The sequence below is a fragment of the Enoplosus armatus genome, chromosome 5, assembly GCF_043641665.1.
Source record: "Enoplosus armatus isolate fEnoArm2 chromosome 5, fEnoArm2.hap1, whole genome shotgun sequence".
NCBI lineage: Eukaryota > Metazoa > Chordata > Actinopteri > Centrarchiformes > Enoplosidae > Enoplosus > Enoplosus armatus.
Genome location: NC_092184.1, coordinates 8,185,869 through 8,211,869, shown reverse-complemented (window position 1 = coordinate 8,211,869; position 26,001 = coordinate 8,185,869). Strand labels below are relative to the sequence as shown.

The following is a 26,001-nucleotide window of genomic DNA, read 5'->3' as shown; positions in this document are numbered from 1 at the left end:
AATCTGAAACCGTGGGATAAATTTGAAATTATCTTTTAAGGTGAACACAAAACATGAAGCACACAGCCTGTCTCAAGATTATGAGCACAAAAATTGCATGCTTACAGTTACAGAGGCTCCTCCTCTCTAATACAGTTTTGGGTGGATAGCCTTCCTCTAATTCACCATGGCATACTTGACCAGATTTTAAACGATTTGTCAATTTACCACGATTAGTTGATCAACAGAAAATGATTCGTCAAAATTCTGACAATAAATCATAAATAACATTTGCTGGTTTCAGCTTCTAAAATGTGAGGATTTGCCACTTCTTGGATCTATATCACTGTAAATTGAAAACAAGCAAGAGTGGACATTTTCTTTTTTGATAATCACCTTTAGTAATGTGATTGTGTTTCTATTAATCAACCAGCTGAGTACATCATTACTTTAATGCCACTAACAGTGAAAACAGAATGCTGTGCCGAACTTGTTGTTGATGCACACTTTATAATTAGAATCAATAAGAGGCACTCCTATGTGTCTTCACCTCGGTCAGGTAGTGAAATGTGGACGGCTCTGCCACAGTCCAGCAAGATTTGGACAGCTTCCAACGACAGCAGCAATGCTGGCTGTGAGCCAGGCAAATCATAGCACCGCTAAACAGTGGCCAGTGGAACAATGCATGAATATGAGCACAAAGGAATGCAGCAGCTGAATGACTTGACAGTAATGATGTCTCCAAGAGGGTACAAGTGGTAACAGAGAATACAATGCTCTGTGAAATCCACACCACATGCTTACCTTGGACCTCCTTGTCATTTCGGTACCACCGGATGTTGGCAGCTGGTTTGCTGCCTGGCGTGGAGCACATCAGGGTGATTACGTCCCCCTCCATGGCAGGCTTGGTGAATCCTGTGATCTCGGGTCGTCCTGGCACTCCTGTGGTGCATGGAGATATAATCATAAATAACATACTGAATACATGTATATGAGGAGATGAGTGATAACCCGATGAGTGGTATGGGCTGTATTCCTCTGACTGATGATTTACTGATTGATAATAATTTACTTTCAGACATTCATGCCTTCTTCTTCTCTCAGTGACATTTACTGTATATTTTAAGTTGTTTTTTTTAAGGCAGGACAAAAAAGGAATGAAAGAAAGAAAAATGTAGTAGTATCACAACAATGAAATGGCTCACAATAAATAGGAAACAAAATATATAAAATATCAAATAGTAAAAAATAAATGAAATCTCTCCTTGAAGATTACTGTAGCTACTTTCTTCCTCCTGACAAAGGTCATCTTACAGAAATATAAGCCAAAATAAATGTTCTGTCAGTGTCGACAGTGTGTGGGAGTTTTTCTGCATATCCTTCAACACAACTGTCTGTCTTAAACAGGTGTGGAAAGACTCTCATTGAGTTTTTTGTGGCTGTCCTGCCTTGCAGAAAATTAAATATAGTAACACTAGCTCGCAAGCTTAACTGTCATCCTTTATTCTAGTAGACGAGGGTAAAATGTAATGCAGGAATGTTATATTCCTACAGTGCGTGCTGGAGAAAAACAACAGACTATAATTCAAAATGTGCAGGTATCCATGCTGTCAGAACGTGAAGAATTAGCCACAAGTAATTGGCCTGTGGAGACTGGGCCAAAATGGAAATGCTCACCCAGAACAGTGAGAAAGGCCTTGGTGGTCTTGACAGGCATGGTGAAGAGCGAGCAGGTGTACTGGCCCTCGTCTGACAGGCTGACGTCACCGATTCTGATGGTGAGCTCCTGCCATGAGGCTCGCACCAGCTCGATTCTGTGGTCCCTCAGAGCTGTAAAAGGAAGAATCACAGAGCGCACAGAAAAAACCCCAAAGAGTTCACTAATGGGCAAACTCACACTGAATTCAGTGCTGGCAATTAACTTGTAGAAGTAACATTTGTTATTCAGGTGACCTTTAACAGAACAAGGGCGAATGCACTGTGCTTTCAGTTATTTCAAATAGTTGTCAAATGCTGCAAACACATACTGTGGCCAATGGTTTGAAACATTTTCTTCACATTTGCATTCTAGGCTGACAGTCTTATTCACAGTCAGTGAGAATACAGAAGGCATTAGCGGTATGCACTGAAGCGTAGCAGCAGAAAAAGCTTATAGTCCTAGATTACAATATCTATTTAGGTAATCACTTACATTCCAGGTATTGATTTACACTCACTTTAACACTTGGCACAACTGGCTCTGCCTGTGACATTTCTCACTTTGAACATTGATACCAAAACCTTATTCTGGCCCTCTACACATCCACTTAGCTTAAAAAGCCAAAAGAATTACTAACAGAATATAGTGCAGATAACCAATAATTCCATATAGTATTTATTAACCGTCATTGGTATCGTATCAGGATTATCACATTATGTTGTTTGTTTACACATTTCTGTTGTCCAAATTAATGATTTTAAGCAAATTGTAAAGTAAAAACAAGAAATTAAAGACGTAATACAACAGTGGAACACACTTTTCTATACTGAACCTCAATTTGAATATTTTATATGATTTTTTCATGTATTTGCTGTATCATGATGTGCATCAATACTGTTAAAACATATACTGTTAATATTGTGATATTGATTCCAACCAGCCTTAGTGCAAACATAAGGTAAAAAACAAAACAACAATACTGCTAATAGTAATTTAAAAATAGCTACACACAAATAATAATAAGAATTATGGTACAATAATCATGACAATGAGCATTCTTAAAACACAGCTTGAAATAAAACCTTTCAATGTTTTCTTAAAATACCGAACACCTTCTCACCACTGCTCATTCAGGTGTAACGACACCCTCATAAAGCTGAGAAAACCACACAGCTAAGCTGAAAAAGGTAATCTCGCACCTGTCGTCTCTTATACAATTTCAAATTCACCTGCTCTTACAAGCGACCAACCACAGAGGGCAGGAGGGAAAATGCTCTTCATTGAATAAATTACACATTCTTAATCCTCACTCCCTTTAGGCCTGGCCAGTTTTCTCCCTGGATGCTCTTTCATCTCAAGTAATTTGAACTCTATTGGATTGTACTACACGGGGCAAATCTGGCAAAACGGAGCAGAAGTAGCTGTTGATTAGGATTTAATCAACGCGGCAAATGTAAAATGGCGTCAGATAAAGAAGACATCTCTGTGAAAATCATTAATCACCTGCTCCGTCGCATTTATTTGATTTTAGCGATAAACATACACAGCAGACATGCGATACACAATTAAATTAGATTGGCTGAAATGATAGTTAGAGTTACACAGACATAGGTCATTATCAACGAGGCTGTTCCTCAGCTTCAATTACACCATATCATTTGATGATCATTATCTTATAATCACACACACATACTAAAAAGAGAAAAATAAAGATTGGCTGTAAGATGTTGATGGCCTTAAGAAGTTTCTTATTGGAGACTCTCTGTTATCCAAGAATAAAGAGTAGCGTAAATAAAAACAATCTTCAAGCCAGAATTAAAATTTAATAACAAGCTGTGCCATCAGAGAGCCAGCTTATTATGTGCTACGGGGCTTAATACAAACATTTGATAGTCTTACTGCAGCAAACCGCATCCTGAAACAAAGCTGCCTGATGTTCTTTGTAGTTAAACATCCTCACTACAGAGCTTGAAAATGCCCAGAGGCTCGGCAGAAAACAGCAAACCCTTTGGTGGATGGATGCATTGGAGAGGTGATGGGGTCTAAGCAAACATCGTACAGGAACTCAAAAGATATGGAAGTACAGGCTGAAAGGATCAAAGCTTTGGACAAGATGACATACTGTACTTCCCCTGGCCCTATCCCTCTATCTCTGCAACGCACAGAGAAAAGACAGGCAGAAACAAACCGACTTTTCTTCTTCTTAACCCCCTGTTCCTCAAAGCACAAACACCTCTGAGATGCTGATAAATGTTAAATATTCTGTCCGTTTCCTAAGAAGGATTTGTTAAGGGAAAACATACATATTTTATGGTTAAATTTATATTCCACCCAGAATATGTAAAAAATGTGTAGTTTACTCCAGCAACTGTGATCAGTTTGAATGGATGCCCGTACAGATTTTATGTTGACAAGATCTTCCAACAACAACCAAACAATCAAAATGTCTGTAGCATGATGCACATCTCCACTGTCCATCTATATGGTCAGTCAAATCTATTCCGTACACACAACACCTATTGTATGTCTGTCCGTGCTGGGAGAGGGATCCCTCCTCTGTTGCTCTTCCATTTTTGTTTTTTTTGTTTTTCCTCATTCGAATGGAGGGTCTCAGGACAGAGTTGTGTTGTATGCTATACAGATTGTAAAACCCTTTGAGGCAAATTGTTTGCTGACACTTATTACCTTTGCAATCCATTGCAACTAACATGAAATCAAGCTGACAACAGCTGCTGTTCTCTGAAATTACCAATTTTAAAATGTCTTTTAACATTATTTGTTACTCTTAAGATGTAAAGTTGGCTAAATCACAATCTACTGAACAATATCACATTACCATCAAAACAGAACTAAATCTAACTGTCAGTAGCTGAAATACTGAATCAGATAGTTTGAACCCAAGTGGTGGCTGAGAAACAACTTAAAGTTAAACAAAAGATGGACTTGACTGATGCATTTTTGTTAGACAGCCACTGGCACTACACAACATGTGAATCAATGACATATTGATAGAATGAGATGTACAAAGGTTTGAATAACCCAAAGACAAGTGTTATCTATTACTCAAACAGCATATGGCCAGGAAACCATACTACTAGAATCCAATCCAGGCTAGAGGCCCAGATTGTGGGCAGATTCGTCACAATCAGACCCAAATGCCAGCGGCTGACAAAGCTTTTTTCCAGGTGCTTTAGGAAATCAATGTGATGAAAAGGTTCATTTCCCCCAAACCCTAGATAGCTCGTGCACTGTTCATTCTGCTTAGGAAGAAGCATAAATCTGCACCCTGACCTTGTGTATGCTACAGCCTTGCAGCATGGCAGCTTAATGTGCAGTACATCTCCTGTGATGGAGGCCTTACCAAGGCTGTCTCAAATCAGTAAAACTGACACCCCAGTTCCCCCTCAGGGCAAGCCATACTGTTGCTATGGCTCTTTGATGCAAAGTAATGTTTGCCTTGTTTCCTTGACAGTCCTTGCACCACCGACCATGTCAGTGGGAGACCAGTCTGAGGTCTCCCAAGACAACTGTAGTTTGTCAGATTCAGTTTTAACAACCTAGGTCAATCTTGAAAGAAGTTACAGTATCTGAATGTACTTTCCAAGAACCTGTTTTAACATGTGAGACAGCTGTTAAAGTGACGTATTATCATCGCGCAATGTGTTGGCAGCTAGCTACATTAGCTCTGTCCTCAGATAAAACTGGAAGCAAAGGAACTGGAAGTGCACTTATCACATGGCATTCACTTCTGCACTCCACTGAGCTGCAGACAGATGTTAACCAATGTTTCTAATCCAAAACGATGAAGTACCTCCTGACAGTCCAGATAGAAAAGGACATTTTACATCTATCCATTAGTCTTGGAAACAAGCCGATGGCTCTCGGGTTCAACCAAAATATGTTACATCCACAGTACTGAGTGTCCCCATTTGGCCATTTTTGCATGGCCTGTAGCCACTTTGAGCCAGTCCTGGAATGTGAAAGCACTAGCTGTCCTTCAGCGAGAACACAGGGTCCTGGCGCACCCCCCCGCTCTCCAGCCAGGGGCTCCACTCTTTGCAATTAGAGTGTGTTTGCTGCTGGCTGTGCTCGCTCAGTGACTGTGTGGGCGATTCTGGACGTGTTCCAGGGCTAGTGGTGCAGGCAGGGGGCTCTTTCCCACCACACATGTGGCTGCAATTAAGAGAAGGAAAGGGCCCTGTTCCAGAGGGCCATTGTTACTGCTTGTGCTCTCAGAGATCCCACAGAGCAGATGCTACTCAAATTGGACTCATTTTCGGCGCTTGAAGGACGGAAGGAAAGAAGGAGGAATTCTCTCAGCAGCAACGCTACGTCCCCTCTTCAAGTGGTGAATAATGAGACTGATTATATTTTTGTCTGTCCATTTTTCAGCCCACTGACATAAGCTTCATTGTACACTGTGGGATTTATTTCTGCCTTTGAGTCCCTTATTCTCTAAATTTAATTTTCATTAAAACAAGTGCCAGTGGGGTTGCATAATTCTGTTGGTTTTCAATACAGTTTGACACATTTGAGGGTTTGTAAAGACATATTACAGTACAGCACATAATAATAATTTTGACCCTGTAAAAAGGATCCAAACATTTTTTAGGCTGGTAACCCAGTACAAAAGCCCATTAGTATCTGAAGACAGAAATTAGCTGCGTCCATGAGACTATTTCTAAAAGTAAAAAAAAGACTTTTCCTCAGCATTACTTACAGAGTGAGAGACAAACTTTTTTCTTTGTTTTTAAATACATTGTTTGTCAACTGTATGTTACTATATTACTTCCTCTTGCTTTCCAGATGACATAATACAATAAACAATACAATAATACTACTAATAATCTGAATATGGCAGTTCATCTCAATTTCAAACTGAGAACAGATTTACACACAGATATTTGAGACTGAGCTGAGGTAAGTGTCCATTACACTTGCTGACAACAGACCCACCATCAAATGTTGTGTGTTTACTAGAATGGACATTTAAATGTGCTTTCATTGGTGCTCACTCCGGTAATTGCATCCTTGGTAATTATCCTTCATTCTCTCAAGCTAATGAATGTTTTAATGCTCACATTAGAGCATTCATTTAGCACATAACAGCATTTTGATTACTACAAGCCAATTAAGATCAATTTTGCTTTGTGACCTTTATGAACCAGGCTGAATGTCCCAATTAAATGTCATGAATGATGAACCATAAACTTCTGAGAGATGGAATTGAGATGAGGAAAAGTGATGTACAATTTGCCTCAGCATGTATGTATATGCTGTATACGGCTCCATATCTTTGCTACAAACACATACTGTAGATCAAATGAGCAATTTTTTATCTGCCTTTGACATGCAACCTGCAGTAGCTTCTCATTAATGGCATTATTCACATTCAGCTATCTGACAAAAGATTGTGCTTCCATCCTGCATGCCTCCAGGAATGTCATTACCATTCTCTAGCATCGCTACTTAGGTTTTATCCCTTTCCCACAGAAGCCAAAAGTAAATCATAATGAAGACAGCAAAGGACAGCTCTGCTCTCATTTGTCCTGCTCAGTAATAATAATTCATAACCCCGGCAACATATAAAAGGAATAATTCTACAAAAGACATATGGTCCAAATCGATTTCTTCATCATGGCAACCCACCACAGAGCCGCTCCCTTCAACAGTCCCCGCTAATTGGTCTAATGTATGAATGATGTGTTGGCCTTGCTATTAAGGGGATCTATCTTTGTTGTCTCAGGTCTGTGGCGGTAGTGCGCAAGAATCTGCATGCTGGTCTTTGCCATAGTGTAGTCTGAAGCCTCTGAGGTGGCAACAATCAACTAAGACTCAGATATACATAATGGATGAGGAGGAGCATGCCAAGGAACCAGCTGGCATGATATAAGAGGAGGGATGTGCTCAGCTTTAGACAAATGTGCAGAGACAGTCCAACCCATATGGATCGGCTTTGGGAATCCAGCAAGGTTAACACTCTCTTGGAGCTTCACGAGGTTTGACTGAGCGTCTTATGGGAGAGGATGAGATAGAGGTCCTTCTTATCGTTTACACTCTCACCAAAGATACATTAAGCTATTGAGCTGTCACCTGCTCACTATTTCCTTCCCACCTGCAACCACATCTCTTATCCTCCTTCCAGCTCTGTGACGAGACGTGACATTGCTGTGTAGACAAATTATAGGTCACAACTTGTAGGACACACTGCTGGGATTATGTTCTACCTACCTACCTGAAGACTCCCAGTGGGTTTATAAACTAATAGTGCACCATTGTGATCCTTCTTCTGTTGTATGTTGCAATTAAATTAACAGAAGGTCAATTGGAGTAGTCTTGTCATTAATGGAGACTGTCCTGACGAAAAAATGACGGCATCAGTCGTTGCTACAAATGCTTTAAATGTTTGCTTTTTGTGGTCAAGCAAAGCGAAGGCAGAGGTATCGGTCCATTGTTATAGTGACATAAGCATTATTGAGGACGTTGGGGTCAATGATTGAGCTTTCATATTCTGTCTCCTACTAGCTGTCAATATTTGTTTCTTTTAACCATGAACAATATCTTTTCCTAAACTCCAGCTAGTTTAAGTGGCCTAAACTTAACCAAACCAAACCTTTATCATAGAGGTGGCAGATCAGAAAACGCTGTTTTGGAAGGCACTGACAAACAACCTATTCTGTCATTACGTATTAGGACTTGCATTACTGGCCCTCATATATGAATAATGTTTGATGCAAAAGATACACATACTTGCTTTTTCTTACTGTTACACTGGAGCAGACTTATGGTTTTTCGGTGTCTTTAAAATTCAAAAGACACAGAAATCCCTTTTCTCCTTGGCCGTAAAGGCTACTCTTTGGGGCTTTTTTCATATTCTCATTTGTCAGACCTGAATTAAAATGGAACAAATTATAGTCAGGGCAAAGATCAGATTTTGTCTTACTTTACCCAGTAGCTGTCAAACTCAATTGATATAATACGGAAATTCAGCCTCTTCACAGATGTTTCTCTTTACTCCACTATAGCTGCTCAAAGGGATTTAAAAGGTCATTTTAATACTCTTTTTTCTCTCTCACTATTTCATATCAAACTCCAAACACATCCAGACAAATGCCCTTATCTTTAATACCGAGCTTGAGGGAAAGAGCGAGAGTAGATTTAAAAAAATGCCTCACAGAGCGTTTTGTCTAATTTAAGACAGAACAGCAGATGTATTTTTATCATCATTACTTGTATGTGTTGAGCATCCGGAATCACACATAAAAGCTGTAAAAGCTGAATTTCCTTTGGATTACACATACACAATGACAAACTACCTTTTTGAAGAGAGTGGGGTAAACTTGCATATGCATCAAACGGTAACATATGGCCATGCTGTCATGGACACCCAAGGGGATTGTAGTAAGCAGAGAGATGGACAACAGAGACAATGGACAGAGACAGCGCAGGGAAAAGGGAATATGTATCTAAACAGTAGGTAAAGAAGATACCAAAAAATCTTAAACTGAGAACAAGAAAATGCAACAAAGCTACATTAATCTAATCTACTCAGTGACAGCAGTCTATGACCAGCTGTTCATCAGAAAGAGAGAACAGCCAGCCTCAAGCTCAGCCAGTCTGCAGTTAGTTGTTGGACTGAGAGGTAGTATAAGGTTGAATCTAACATTTTTCATTGGCTCCTACAAGAAGGCACAACAAACGGGAGAAGAAGGACAGTTGCAGCCCTCTGCCAAGCAATTAACTGGTGATTTGGCACAGCAGAGATTTCTTCCCAGGTGTCCCACCCTCTTCCTCGCATGAAGCCTGTGTTGTTCCACGCCTCCCGTTTCTCCTGATGGCCTCACAGGCATCGTATTAGTTGTGCCAATAAAGCTTTTCATTTGGCTGTTTAAAAGGAGATGGAGAGGAAGTGTTCCCACACTTAGCCCTGGCAACCTCTACTGAGTGGACTACATTCATTTTGTCATCCGTATTGCTCTGGAAAAGGATTCTGTCATGCAATATAAATGGCTGCCCAAGAAGGGCAAAGTGGCTCATACATATTGTGCCGTCCAAGCTCTCCTTACATGCTTATAACAGCAGCATTCTGGATTTATATGTGGACACAGATTATTGCTTTGTATTCATAGGAGATGAGAAATGTGAACAAAACACAGTTAACTGGCTCCATTCAGGCCAAATGAAATAACCAAAAGATAAGATATAAATGAAAGAGGTTTTTGAGTTTTTTTCTGATATAATTTGGTGATTTGAAAAATTGATATTACTAAGTCAAGTATTAAAATGCTACATCTATTGTACACTAGAGAATACAAAAAAAATAACAATAAAAAAAGAATGGTTTCGGTTCAATGACTTTTACTTGAATTCAAATCCTTTGGGCAAATTCACACCATTCACACAAGAGTATCTATTTAAGATTCAGTTAACTTTCGTTTAATTGTATTTGGAAGTAATTTCATCTAATAAAACACCTTAGACCTCATTACTAAATCCAATCACTTGTGAGGGAGAAAGTATTTCTTCAAACCAGACTGTGACTCTCATTTTGCTGGTTCACTCTGGCGTCTCTCCCTCCTATCAATTGTTATTCAAAGGGAAAGTTAATCTTCAATCACTGAACCAATGATATTGTATTAACAGCTACAGCATAAATGAAATGGGTAATATGCTGTGAGAAACACTGAAAGATGAACACCCCAACCCTTACAAGACCAGTCCACTGTTATACTCCCTTTCACCCCAATTCCAATTTATCAACTCCAGACTTTTGTCACCTTTAAATTGGATTTGGCTGGTGAGAGCACATTATAATTCATTCTAGCTCAGGCCTTGTTTCATGAGGTTGCAACAGTGCGCTTCCTTGTCAGTGACATCCAAACAGCTATACAAATGTAGGGCAGCTAAAATGCTAATTAAGCCCAATCATCTCACAATCCACAGGCGTTACTGTGTTATAAACAACATTGTCAGTGTTGCGTGATTATAAAAGTTCAATTAAAAACAGTCTATTTCTGTTTAGTTTGTGCCCTGGGACATCAATGGAGACATGAATTCATAAAAAGTCTGCTTTGACATTACGAATAATGCATTTCCGTTTTTCCTGTATTCAGTCAAATTGTGTGCTCACCGGCCGGCAGGCAGAGACAACTTTGCACACTTTGAAAAATTGATGAAGAAGGCTCTTGTAGTATAATCTGGCTAAGACATCTTTATCACATCTCATCTTTTTATCATTACAGCCATTATCCTCAGGAATATTACTCACCTTTCTTGTCCCCAAAGAATAGGGTCTGTTGTGCAGGGTTTGACCACTGGAGGGAAGTGTTATCATTGTAATCCACACGACAGGTCATGTTGGCTGTGCCCCCCTCCACCACCGTCACATTCTGAGTTATGGGGAACTGACCTTGGCTACCTGCGGGATTATAAGACAGAGTTTGAGGTCATGGCCGTGACATGAATAGATGGCTGTTTTGTACTGGTTGTTATCGTCTTTTCATTGAATCACATTAATGTACCATTCAGACTTGACACCTTTCAAAGTTAATGTTCTGTCATGATATCGCCCAATTACCTTAATGTCTTCATTACATCACAGTAAACCAAAGATAGCATAATAGAAGCCTGGTTGACATGGACTCCAGCCTTCGACAGCTGTTGGAGCTAGAAAACAGTGGGTTTTTTTACGGTGGAAACAATGGTAGGTTTTACTCTCCCAGAGCGCTTTCCTCCCTTCCTTATTGCAGGGCCCTAATTGGTAGCATGGCCTAATTAGAGGTAGTCATGTTCTGCTGTAGAGTCTAGAGCTGCAGCTGGGTGGTAAATTGACACATAATCCTAGACACTGTGGGCCTTCGATCCGAGCGACTGCCTTGCCCTGAAACAGCCGCTCGTCACAGTGTGCAGACGACATCCAAATGAGGCCTAATCACCCAGCCTTGCTGGATTTTACCTTCTTATTCCACATTTGTACTTGTCGTCTCAGCAAAGTCCCCTAATTACATTGCAGAAGCATTTCTATCCTGCCTGTGTTTTATTGAACCCTGCCAAGCCTCAGAAACAGATGTCTAAAACCAATATTGTTTTGCGGGGGAATTGTGAGAAGACAAAGTGTAGGCTAATATGAGCCTGACCAGACTGACCCCTTTAAGGATGACAACAGTAAACAACAATTGTGTTAGAGCTATTGACTTCATGCTTGAAGCTGAATATGCTGTATTTGCCTGGGAGCATTTCATGTCCACAAGCTAATCTTTGTGCATGTGGTCTCTTGATTTCACAGATCTCCTTTGTTTTCCTCTTATAATGTGCCTGAATGTGAAGGTGACATTGTCTCTGCCTCTCCCAGGTACAGTTCACCACAGGGACATTTCAACTAAGGGAGCAGCTGTCTGCCTCATTAGTCCAGCTCAAATGGGGAAGCAGAGGAGGCTGGGACAGCCAAAGGTCTATGGACCTTCCTTGACCTCGATTGTCCTGATAGAGATCATTGTCAGCTAGAGGTGAAGGTGAGGCTGACTATAAATAGTAATGGGAAAATTATTCCAACAGTGCACATTACTTATCTGCTCATTACACCCAATCACACAATATTACATCAACAAACATGTCACCATTACAATAATTCAAATGCAGGTGGCTTGATGTCATCTAGGTACCATGAGGAGGGGTTGTTATCAGTTCTTGCATGACTTTTTTTGTCATATCATCTACCCCACCATCTCTCCAGTGTCTTTGCTGTCTGTCTCCAGTGTGTACTGCTCACTATACACAGAAATGCTATAAAAAAAAATCCAAACAGTAATGAATATAACTCTAAATCCCTCAGAATTTACCCTGGTTGAGGTATTGCTTTAGCAAAAACCTTTTGCTGAAGTAATTATGCCTGCAAGGCCAATAAAGGCTGTTCACATTATCAGAAGTACGGCCGTGTCGTGAGCGTTGTTTTAAAAGAAGTGTCAGTGCAGGTTAGTGTGCACTGCAGCTGACTGGGCTTCACCTAATACATTCATGAAATTCCACTGTCTTGACATTCTGTAGCAGTCTAGTGTGTGGCAAATGCTGTCCTTTTTGTGGAAACATAATCCCCAGCGCCAACTACAGAGCATATTTCATTTTTTTTGAGATGGTGATTGGAGGGCGGTCGGCCTTACCTCTATAGTACAGTGCCAAACATTATTCTAGAAAGTCACTGAACCACAAACTTCTCCAAGGATGCTAAACTGTGCTGCGTACTGTGCCCTGTACACTGACCTCGCTCTAAAGAAGCATTATATTCAGGTGTGACACAGAAGGATATTCCACAACATATTTGATTTAACTTGTAGTGAATTTTTTTTTTCCAAAAAGATGTGGTAGCACTTTACATTACAACTCTGTAATAAGAGGTAATGGGGTAATGCCTTGACAATTAGAAAGGTAACAACCACATAATAGCAAAGGTAATAACAAAGAGAATATTGGTAATACTGGAGTTTTAATTCTATAACAGGGTATTATGGCTAAAAAAACATGAGGGCAACAATCACAAAGAAATAATGTGGCAATAATGACTTAAAGGCCCTACACAGCCATTGTATACCCACACAGATTTTTTCACTTATTTTGCTTGATTAGACCTCCTCTAAAACTGTGTGGGTATGTGCAGACTGTTTGACTGACATCTGTCTCTACCTCATATAGGCATTGTTCATGCAAAGCATTTTGACACGTCACAGTGGCAAAAGCACAGGTGTATATTATACAATTAATGATGGCTGAATTCCATTTAGCTGCTTCAATTTCAGGGTCCTGGTATTCTTCATGCTGGCTCACTGTCACAGCTTATTGGGAAACTTGAATACAATGGAGCCATCGGTATTAGTGACATCCGTACTTGTCTTACTGACACAACAACAACAAACAAAACAGATATTTGAAAACAAATTAAATGAAAACCACTACGTAGTTAAATATTTCTGAATTAAAAAATCAAATTCAAATTATGACATCAGAATTAAAAAAAAACAACACATTGTGGCTTTAACAGTAGATAAACAATAAATACTATAGGTAAGGAAAGATGCAATAAAAGCTTCTTGGTAAAAGTATAGATTATGTTGAGCCATGGCCATGTTTTCCTCTAAAAGCGAACCCAGTGAAAAGGAACAAACAGTTCTGAGAGAAGTAATGGAGGTATGAAGGTTGTCTGCTCCACTGATGATCCAAGACGACTCAGTGAAGTGCAGTGATGAAATGAGGAATAAACCTGCACTTTTGCAATATGCCTTGGGGGAGGATAGGCCATCCCTTAAACACAAAGCATATCAGCTCTACAGGCTAAAGGACTTCAATACTGGGCATTGCTGTATTCTTTTTCCAGCGTTAAGATATATTATACTGAATGAGAGGGAACTATTTATTTTCAGTCAAGGCCAGCAGCAGGTTGACAGCTTGCTCATATTTACAGTAGACAGCACACAACCTGCCCGCCATGACAGCGAATAGGTGAGGTGAGGATTGAGTAACCTGAGATATTTTGATGAAAGTAGCTGGCGCCCTCTGAAACATGAATACCATTAGTGTTTGCTTTTTTCATGCTGGCAACTCTCCTCCTTTAATCCATGACTATCATGAAGTGCTATAGTAAAAAATTCAATATGTGTTGAGTCACATCAGTGTTTCTCTCTCCCTCTTTCTTTTTCCAATCCAGCCTCCCTACAGTTTCTCAGAAAGGGAGGTTAAGATTAACGGAATGATGAAGCCTGAACTGAAAATGAACTAATTCTTACATTAAAGTTTAACTTAATCAATTAAAATTCAGGCTTTTTATAGTTTTGTTTTTGAATGTATATGCTTTTAATCAAAACATTTCCAACATCAGCCTGCTTATGAGCCAATCTCTTAAAGCTATAATTGGTCCCATGGCAGTGCTTTCCCCTTTCACAGGGTTTTTTTTATGACGGTCACATGGATCTGAGAGCTGCTGCTGTTTTTTTTTTTCTTTTAGTGCTAAAGCAAAGAGCCCACTCCAGTGAAAGCTGAAACTGGCAATATCACCCTGAGCTGGGAGATTATGGTCCACATTCAGGTGGGCCACCAGCACACTGATCATCAGTCACAATGTCAGCACACACAAGATTAGTCAAGTTGTTTGCTGTGCTTCACACAGTCAGAATGCTGCTGACACATCTCTCCACTGTGACATCAACTTTCATGCAGAATCAAGTGACACCGCCTCATGAATCAAATATTTACCTGCACAGCTGAAATTATTCAGACATGTAAATGGGGGAGAGAGGATAGCATCTTCATTGTAAACACAAATATCTGATGATTAGATTTTAAAGAGGAACCACAGACACAGATGTCTGCAAAAAGACAGACTAGATATAGATGCTCTATACATTTTAGCTTGGGATGAGGTCTCTGCAGCAGGTGTTGAGCATAAATATGAATACAGATGTTCAGAATGGCTGGCTGTTGAGTGTGCATTAACGGTAAACTATTTCATTTCATCTCAACCAGCCTCTTTTCACGCTGTTATCAGAATGCAGCTCAGACCGTAGCCTGATGGAATCTGAGTCTGACAATATTAGAAGCCAAGAATATGATACTTACGCTATTGATTTTGCGAGTCTTGTGGTCTGGGTGGGTATCTAGAAGATGTGAATATGAGGAAGATAGAAATCTTTATGACCGTACTTAAAGGGAGGATTAAGAGAGTTAGCTGATGAATGTAAATGGAAGGCTTTATCATTATTGATGATGTGGAAATCCTTTGGTTCTGTTTTGATATGATACTCATGGAAAATCACGGCATGCTGGGAAACCAGGTCTGAAAACCGGATCCAATCCGATCCAACCGTGTTGCAGATATAATTTTACTGATTCATCTAATGACCACTGATCCAGGGCATGAGGTGAAAAATACGAGGAACATCTCTGTTGAGGAGAACAGAGAGTTAGTGGAGGAAGAATGAGCCATACCACCCCAAAAGCCTTTCTCAGTTTCAGCTGACTGCACCAAATAATGGAAAGCAGTGCCTTGATGAATGGCTGGAGAGCAGTCAGGCACACCACTGCAGAATAAACTGTAAACTGCAGGCAGGATAAAAAGAAAACAAATAACTCCGAAAATAGTTCAAGAAATAGCCGATGCCTCCATTCATTATGGAATGATAATAATTATTAATTTTCATATAAAATGAATTCCAGGCAGTTTATCAAACCAGAAGTTCACCTCTGGTGCTTGATTTTACAAGGGCTTCTCTGCAAATAGAGATGTTGGAGGTGCTGAGCCCCCGTCTGCATACTAATGAGTCATGGCAACTTCATACAGAGCCTGCCAAAGATAAAATGCCATATAACAACATGTCTGTACAAATCACATATGTATCTGCAGTGAAAACTAAACTGGATGTCTGACATGGACTTGTTGGTATTGCAATGTAAAGGTTGCCTGTACTTTTAAGTCTTCATTCATCTAGTCAGAGGTTACATATGATATATTCATTACGTGTAACACAAATGAACACAAATACTTGTCTCTTACAATCAATACTAAATTGATGACATGACAATTTAGGCAATACGGAGAGTAAGATGGTAAGATAAAAACATGAACGGATGAAAGTTGTTTCATGCAAATACTTATGACAAATTTCAAGGTTTTCCTTTCCCAAATAAAGAAAATGCAAATTAATAAGTAATCTGTGATTCACATACACATAAAATTACTTTTATCAACACAATTTTCTATTTATTGGAAGGAGATCTTTTTTTTCTTGAATATCAGACAGCCGGTATGTCAAATGTGTAATCATGGCTGTCTGTAAAATGATTGAAAAAACAAACAACATTTAAAAAAAAAAATTTTTTTTACAAAAACTATAATTCTCCTTTGTGTTCACAATAAATGCTGGGAAGCTGAAAACTAAAAGTTTAGAACATGTCTTGCATGAATACTCACAAGGTATTCAAAAAGACAATATACTCTTGAGAACATAGTAATTAATCACTGAAATTGCTGTGACTTGACAAAATTGTAATTAATTGGCTAACTCTAAATTATGTGGCCTATTTGCCAGCATGTTGAGAGAGAAGGAAGATGAACATCCGCAGTGTATAAATATTCCATTTAATTAAAACTCGAGGCCTCTTGTGGTGTGCATTCCTTGGTGGAGAGAACAAGAAATAATGGAGCTTGCTGTCTCCCATGTGAGACAAATATAGGCAGTTCTCTCTTCCAACTCAGTGTGAAGTTTTGTAAAAGCGTGGCTTACATTTTGCTCTTAACATCCTGTTGGATTCCCAGTGTTACTCCTCTTTTACTTGTGTTGGAGTAACTTGTCCTCACTTGGCTCAGTCACTTTCTCCACAAGAACTAATAGATACTTCCTCACATGTGACACATCCTCCAGTACACCAGACATTATACCTACTAAATTCTTCAAAGAGGTCATGTAGGTTATAACACCAACTACATTCTTTGCTGTAAATATCTCCAGGACTAATGGTTGTGTCCCATATATTACAATGCAGTATAGACGCCTCTGAAGAAACCCAACCTTGATTTAACCTTCCTTACGAACTAAAGACCTATATATCTATAAATAATTTCAAAGCAACGTGCAGGATGAAAAAGTGAAACATTTCAACAAGAGTTTCTCCAACACTGAAAACATCCTGCTCAAAGTTATGAATCATTGCATATGAGAGCAGAATCAGATGAAAGGTTGTCGTCTCTGAGAATACTCCAAATAGTTATGAGTTTTGTATTGGTGACCTTGGTTCCTCCACCTCTTAAATATGGTGTACACCAAGGCTCAATTCTGGGACCAGTTTTATTCTCCTTACATTATATGTTACATTCATACAGATATTTCCTTCCAGTACTACCCTGAACTATATATCTCTCAGAATATTCTGTAGTGAAACTCTGACAAAGCTGAATTTCATGTAATTTCAACTGAGTGCTTTTCGAAACTGCTTATGACCTTCAATACAAGCTTAAATGTCGGGTGGCAATTTTGGCCCAGTGAACTTTTTCTCTAACCAGGAAATTCTGCCAAGATGAAATTGCTCCACTAATGCAGAGTCATACAAGCTTTTATATCTTCTTGTATTATAACTGTCATGCCTTCTACAGAGGGCCTAAGGATAGAGAGTGTCGTATGTTGTACCGATTCTAAAGCCCCTTAAGCCAAATTTTTGATTGGGCTATACAAATAAAATTGACTTTACTTCTTTCTCTATTTTAGCAAACAAGCAGACAATCAGTATAACATCGAGCAAGCTTTTTGGCCAGGACTAAGTGAAGGAACCATATTACACCCACTTTGGCAACTGTTCATTTTTTTAACTGCTGTCAAGATTTTATTGATAACTTTTATGGCTTGTCAAGGCCTTGCCCTCAGCTATGTCTCTGACCTTTTGGCCCCTCATGAGTCAGGGTGCAGCTTTAACACCACAGGCAGGGCTCTTGGCAGTTGCTAAGTCTAGGCTCAAGATGAAAGATGACTGGATTTCACTGTCAGGACACCTAGGCTGTGAAATGTCCTGCCAGACAAGCTCAGACTGCTAAATCAGTATCATCATTTGAAATCATCTCTGAAATCCCATCTGAACAAAGGGGCCTTTTCAATTCAAATTCATGTTGCTTTCATTGCTTGCTACGTGCACTTTTTAAATTCTAATAGTAGAAATAATGGTAATTGCAATTGGAGCAACATTTGAAGTACTTCTTAATATGTTTTCTAATGCTGTGACTAGAACAATAAACACTGTACAGAGTTACATAAAGTATACAGTGTGGTAAAAGCAACAGTGTGAGGTCTACTATACAGCCACTCTGACAATAGCAGATATGTCAAGGGAAATAATTGCTGATTACTGCATGAATTCAACTTTTCTTATTAATTTTTGCTTTGTATTTTCCAAAAAGATTATTGAAGAGGGACATGAAAGTGAGCCGAGGGAGCTGTTAAAATTTAACAGACAAATTCAAATCTGTGAAGCCAGTGTGTAAATGGCTTACAAGTTATGCTCAGTTGTCCACTTATAACCACCATACCAGCACATTTTAGGATGTTTTAATCTTTTATATCCTCATATTGCTGCTAACAAGTATTCTGAAGTTATAATGAATTCCAGGTGAATCTGTGTAAATCACTGGCCTCCGTGATAAAAAATTTATTTTGGCAACCTGGGAGCTGTAACAGTGCAAAGGTGCTGGGTTTAACCAGCAAACACGGGGGTAAGAGGGTGAAACTACAAAAAATACACAAAAGCATTTCTTTCTGTTTGAAGAAGATCCAATGTAAAGACAATTTCACAACAGTAGCATGAACTGAATATTGACAGCTTCTCATTTTTCAACACACTGTTCAATTAGGACAAACCATTTCACAATAGCTTTATTAATGTAATGAAAACACACCTCTGAGTATATCATATTTATGGTGCAGTATGGTTGAAAAACATCTGTATTTCAATAGTACCAGATCATTGGTTTAAGTATTCCCCTGGACTGAAGAGCTGATGTTTCTGTTAGCCCAAATGTTTTCCAACTGTACAAGTAGTGCAGCTCTAAAACTGTATGTGTTTAAATACAGTATCTTCTTGTAAATAAAATATACATTTTTTAGCATCAAAGTTGAAAGTACTGGTGATATGGCACAAATTTAATATTGCCTTTGTACAGTATGTACTGCGTATAAATGCATGTTAGGTGGTTAATAAATATAGCAACTACTGTATTTTATTGTTGTCTAATTGTCTGAAATAAATTAAACCAGCACTTCCAAGGATACTGTTGCTGTTATACATCACTAGCTCACCTGAAAATGAGGTTAAGATATATCACTTGATATGAACTTGCTAGATCAAGTACTATATAGGTGTACTTTGCTCTACAACAACACTCTTTTGTTCCTTACTCACCAACATAAAATTAAAAAATGAACAAATCTACAGCAGATCCCCTGAGAACCTACACTTTGATTCAAAATCATTAATAGGGCATTGTCAGACATGTGTGTTACCACAGATCCAGACTGGATTCAGTTCGCTCCTACAGTATTTTAAAGACTTTTAATATGACTGTATTATTATATTAATGTTTGTGTCTAAAATGACTTACTGTGATTTGTGTGATTCCTCTCTTACAGATATGCACACCCTAAACTCTAGAGACTTGGGGGATCCATAGGAGGAAAGGATAATCTGTACATGTTCAAGATAACCAGTAAAAATGTAATGTTTAATCAAAAATGGATTCAAACTGAGTAGTTCTCAACCCCAAAATTTAAGCAGCAGCTCAGAAAGACCCATAATCAGTCCTGAGAGTGTCTGTCTTGGCTGTCCAGATAATGGCTCCCTGTCACATGATTTTCCACAGCAGTAGTGATATTATCGCTTATTATACCATTTATGTGGCCTTCCTGCCAAACCTAACAACGCCGCTCCCTCAACGGGAGTGAAGTGGATTAGATTAATGCTGACCCTTCAGTGGAGGACAACTGAAAATGAACACAACCCTTCATTCTAAAACACTTTAACCAGTTCACACAATGGTTCAAGAAATCTTCTAAACTAAGCCATCTCTCCTCTACTAATCCACTAAAATATGTCATATTCATATTGAGTCATATTGAGTGTTTGGTAAAAAAAACAAAACAAAACCCCAAAACAATGTATAATTCTTATGATACTTAAAAATCACTTTAAAAAAAGTATTTAATTAGTATATTTGACTAAATGTTCAAAACAAGAACAGCAGATGCTATTTATGGCTTCTACAGATAGCAACTGTGAATTTCTCAGCACATTAATATTCCATACTGTATGTTACTGTGCACCAACACTCTCTTTGAAGCATATCATGTAAACAACATGTTCTATTCACTAGAGTCCAAATAAGACTTCTGAAAATTCAATGTTGCCAGTTTGTAGAATACTAATGCATGCAAACCCCGTATGTGGTTACTGTCTGTCGCAATTTAAAATCTTGAGATTGTAACAGCTTTGTTAGTAGCTTGTGCTAATTGCTTATTGATTTGGGGCATATGATAGAACATGTAAATCTTGTGTGAGAAGAGAACATGAGGAAATTGTGTGAAAATTACAAAGCTATATCTTCAAGAAAAGAAGATACAAAGACCTTTTGATGAAGTTAGCGTGCAATGCAAAACTGTAGATTTCAACTAAAACAAAAGCTAAGTATAGTATGTAAACTATATCCATAGATAGAATATTGAGAGGTGATTCAAACCGCAGCATGATGTGTCACAACTCCAGCCAACTCCTAGTCATCCATTCTCTTGTTTGCTCTGTTTTAATCTGCCACATCCTAACTCTCCTGTCATTTCAGATCCAGCCACTCCCTCCTGCCCTGCAGTAACCCATTTCACATGTTTCCCATCACCTGACCATCCCCGCCCACCTGCTTCCTACTTTCTCATTAGCCCTGCAGTATATACTGCCCCATTTTCACTCATTCCCTGATAGATTGTCTATTGTGCCTACGCCTTAGCTTTCCAGCCTTTTGTTCTGCCTGTCTGACCTAGACTATATGATCCCTTGCCTGACCGTTGGACTTCTGCCTCTTTGCCTGTTTTGATCTGCATGCCCGGTTTTGACTATGAGTAAACCTTAACTTTTACCAAACCTACTTGTCTTTGAGTTGTGCTTCTGGGTTCAAACTTGGTTATCTACTGAGCCTTTACATAATGAATCTGACCACGCCCGTCATTTGAATAATATTTGAATATAATATGCTCGCTGACACATTCATTAACTACCTTAAACTGTAAGTGTTGATAAAGGAAATGCTTTGAAAGTGAATGGTTATAGGAGAGGACAGGCTCCTTTTATCAACTGGCCCGTGAAGTAACCCCATCAATATCTGATTGTTTTCACCTAGAGTGACCTTTTCTGAATAGTGGAAGAGGAAAAACAAGGGCAGAAACATATTTCATGTAATTTATTTCTATAATGACTGAAAGGTCATATCTGTCACCAAAAACAATCATTTATGCTGACAGTGTAATTTAAGTTGTATTGGTTCAACATCAACAGAAATGCTCCTTTATGGCAAATGATTATGATCTGAGGAACTCAATAAGCTGTGCCATTTTAAAAGCTATCAGCCTAGTTGATTGGAGAGATTTAAGCAACTATTTAAGGGCAGAAGCTAATTAGCACTAAATCTGATCCATTAACTGAAGCTAATCTGTAAATTACCTGTCCAAAGTGATCCATGTTTGAAAACTACAACTATTGGTTCAAACATAGTCAGCAATGTCACAATTTAAAATCAACAGGGAACATTTGAAGTCTTGCTATACAGGCCTTCCAATATGCAATTCATTCAGTCATAGAAAATCCATATGTAATTATGGTAAAAGCAAAGGCTGTGATTACTTTTGTCCAGATTAGTGATGTATACCATGTCACTCTCTTCCGCACCTCATCTGGCGATAAAGTACAAATGCAAAGAGGCTAGAGGAGACAATATATGTGGAGGTCACTCATGAACAAAAATGGATTCAGATGCAATCCAACTGCAGCTCCTATCTCAACTGCTATTTTTATTCCAGGTGCAAATGGCTCATGCGTGGTTTTTGCAAAAGCAAATCTGAATCTTTCTTGCATTAAATGTGTTTGCATGGAACCTTATACCGACTGTATGCCCCCTTTATCTGCACTGGGATTATAGTGGTTTATTTCTACAATGTTTCCATCAGCTGTAAACAAGAACAGTTCACAGCAGATCAGACCGGCACAATCCACATGACCCACGAACACACAACAACTGTGTATCAGCTCTGTATTGTATTCATAGTTGGCACCGATAGTGTGATCTTAAATGATGCAGTCAGTTGATTGAGCTGTTACTGAGGCCGATGAAGCCTGTTAGAAAGGAAATAACCAAGACGGAGTGAGCTGTCTGTCAGCTTTACCCTCCATCAAAAAGGACATTTGGTGCCTGTTACTGAGTAGCACCTGAGCAAAAGTGAACCTCCCTTGACTCAGAGGTGGTACTGAGTGCCGTCTTCCCCTGTGATTTGCCACAGTGGGGGAGGTAGGGGGAAGGTAGGAGGTGGACAATCCACAGAACTGGCAATAAATATCCCAGCTGGGGAAACTCTTAGCAGTGTTTTTTTCTGCTGTGCAGGAAAGGGAAACAGGAAAGTGGCAATACATCAGCTTCAGAAAGTGGGTCAGAAATACTGTACTGTCTCCAGGTGAAACAGGAAATTACACATTCAACTGTGTAAGACTGTACATGTGATGTGCTTCAAATGAACTTTGCAAATATGTTTTCTGTAAAACGCTGGTGCTTCAAACTGATAAACTGGCAAAGTCTACATAGTGACAGAGAATGGCAACACTGAGAAACAAGAAATGCTCCTAATAATGATCAACCCAACTCTAGAGGATTGATAAACGCTTTAATTAATGGGAATTCAGTGCAACACAAGCCTGATTGTGATTTATGTGGCATATTTTCACAATAACCACAAGTATGGATTTCCTTTAAAATGTTGAGTAGCCAACAGGTGGGAATGAATGAGACTAGTTATCAGATGTTCTTCAAGTATAACTTACAAGGAATGTTCTGTGAAAGATATATGCATTCATGTTCAATCTACGAAGACTGTTGCTCTTTTAGATGTTCAATAAAACCTTATCGCACTCAGAATCCTTGTCCTGTTCCCTTTAAATGCAACACGACCTCTATCAGAAACACTTTATATGAAATGCTGTTAAATTCACATTCAACCTGCCCAAATATGCCCTTCATAATAGTTATATAAGAGACTCGTAAAAACCTCTATAATTTCAGCTTCATATTTTACCTCTGCCATATGGTTTACTACTAGTAGAGCAGTGCTGCATTTTTCTCCCATTTGTGACACTATTACAAGTATTCTTGCTACTTCTAGCTGAAAAACAGGAGTTTGGGATGGCCATGAAATGTTCTCTCATGACACAGTTTACCCTCAATTTACTTTTTATACAGTGTCTACACTTTATATAAATGATTCATCTTTTCTCTGCAGTGGTCAAAGCATTGCTTCTATACGCTCAGTTGAGCCCTCAGAGAGCAAATAAATCTATCCGTAAGGCCTCGGTAACTAAATCCAGATGTGTGTTTTCCATTATAATGACAACTGCCAGGATGATTATTACCCTGGCTTCGAGGCCTTACAGTTTTTCTTCAACAGTTACTCCACAAATTACATAGCAATTATTAGCATGCAATAAGAAAGCTGACAAAATCTATTAATCAATATTCAAGACTGATACATGTGGTTATATTCATTATCTTCGTCGTTATTAATAAAAATTATTAACCGTGATTAGAGTGCTGAAAGTGCTGTTGAAAAAAGCTTCCCAATGTTGAACTAGATTCCAGAGGTACAGATGCTGAATGTGTATCTTCTGTTAATTAAAAACTAGCCCCCTAATTACTTCTGTAATTACAAAACACTGCATTTTCAAAAAGGGGGATGGGGGGGGGGGGGGGGGGGGGGGCTCAGCATTCATTCATGAACATTACCAACATTAATCAGTGGGTTTAGTTGAAGTCATGTGCAAAAAACAAACAAAAGAAACAAACAAACCCCAAACAAACAAACAAACAAAAAACACTGGCCTAAATAATGCAAGTATACGATGTTACTAGGATGTTGGGAAGTTAGATTTAATTTCACTGTACAACACAGGAAAGACAACAGTAGGCTCCTCAAATTTCAAACTGGTCAAGCAAACAAGCCGGAAGAACTTGCAAATAACATTTTTACAGAATCCATCAGTAACAGCACTACCAGTGGCGACCATACAGGCAGAGTCAATGAGACACTGGGGTATTTATGTTAGGATGCTACAATAGTATCAGCCAGCAAGAACATGAGCAATGACAGAAATGCATATCCAATATGAAAGGAAGAGAAACGGTCTGTAAATTATCAAATATTCTGTAGCAGGATGGTAGAAGTAATTCATGGGTGAGCAGCAAGAAAGAAAAAAAACACCCTAAGTGCTGGATTTCTGTGCTCAGTGCATAATGAATCTGAAAATGACAATTTATTCAATTCAATGGCAACAAAGTGAATACATACACCACCAAATATCAGGACAAAGCATTAAGGTCAGTGGTAAAATTAAATAAACATTTTTAAATACTTTTTTAAAGGTATGAGAAGCAGGCGTGAGACCAGAAGGTCTGCAGTTTTAATGCACAGTATGTCTGGGAAAATCTGGGTTGGGTAAGCAAATGAGAAATACTCTCCTCCCTCATCTACTGCTGAGGTGTCCTTGAACCAGGAACAACCCCCCAGCTGCTCCAGTGGAGCTGCACAGTGGCCAAATAGAGGAAAAGCATGAGTGGGTGAGGCGGTCAGCTCCCTGGTGTGAACATGTGAATCTATACATATGTGAAGCAGGTTGTATCTGAGAGAGAGCAAGCATGTTTAGCAAACCTCTCTTAGAGAAATGAAAGGTTAAAAAAATGCCCAGAAAGCTTTGTAGCAAGCAGTGTATGTTAATGCTTACCAGGCTCTTGGGGGAGATAAAAGGGCGATCCAAACATTGTTTATTGGGAACTGTGTGCAACATAAATCATGTAGCAAGAAAATGGAGGCAATAACTCACCTTTCGCTTTGCTTTTTGTCCCAGCCACTGATAGCATGAGGGGGTAAAGCAAGGAAACAGCAGGTTAGATAGGTCTTATGAAGGAGTAACATTGATAGCATGATGATTATTTGCTCTACCCATGGTGACAGGAAGTATAAGATTAAATGTTGTGAATGTGGAAATGTGAGTAATAGTAGTAGTCAGTATAAATGTATACCATACCCTGTCATAACATAAATACAACATTACAAAGAAAAACATGAATACAAATATTACAGCCAACCACCATATGACAAGCTTAGTTATGTCATTGATTCTTTAACAGCTACAAAACACATCTGTAGCTGGTATTCCACAGAAACTGAGGTATCTTCTTTATGCTTTTTTAAACAACCTTTGTTTTATATTTGTAGTTTTCTCAGTCATGTTTATCGGTTATGACACGCACTACTAAACTTTACTGCAGCATCTATTGGGAGAAGAGCCTCAGACAAGTCTAATTTAAACCAGTTATCTAAGCCAATTATTTGATGTCATAATTTTGATGTATGGATACAATAGGTTAGTTTGTCATTCCTGCAACTTTATCAGGATGTATTGTAGCCCTGCTATGCAATGTATAATAAAATTTTTAAACCTTCACTTCTGTTTTCACTTTCCATTAAGTTCAAGTAAATAACCTAAACTGCACATCCACG

At 38.9% G+C, this 26,001-nt stretch overlaps 1 protein-coding gene across 1 annotated transcript in view; it reads right to left on the bottom strand.

The window, feature by feature from the left end:
* Positions 1 to 26,001, bottom strand: part of cadm2b (cell adhesion molecule 2b) — a 133,168-nt gene that overhangs the window by 15,782 nt on the left and 91,385 nt on the right. Inside the window, exons 2-5 of the mRNA XM_070905829.1 lie at positions 25,322 to 25,348; positions 10,947 to 11,096; positions 1,657 to 1,809; positions 784 to 921 (exon numbers count right to left, since the gene is read on the bottom strand). Of these exons, the coding sequence (XP_070761930.1) occupies positions 784 to 921; positions 1,657 to 1,809; positions 10,947 to 11,096; positions 25,322 to 25,348 (468 nt within the window). The remainder of the gene's footprint in view (positions 1 to 783; positions 922 to 1,656; positions 1,810 to 10,946; positions 11,097 to 25,321; positions 25,349 to 26,001) is intronic.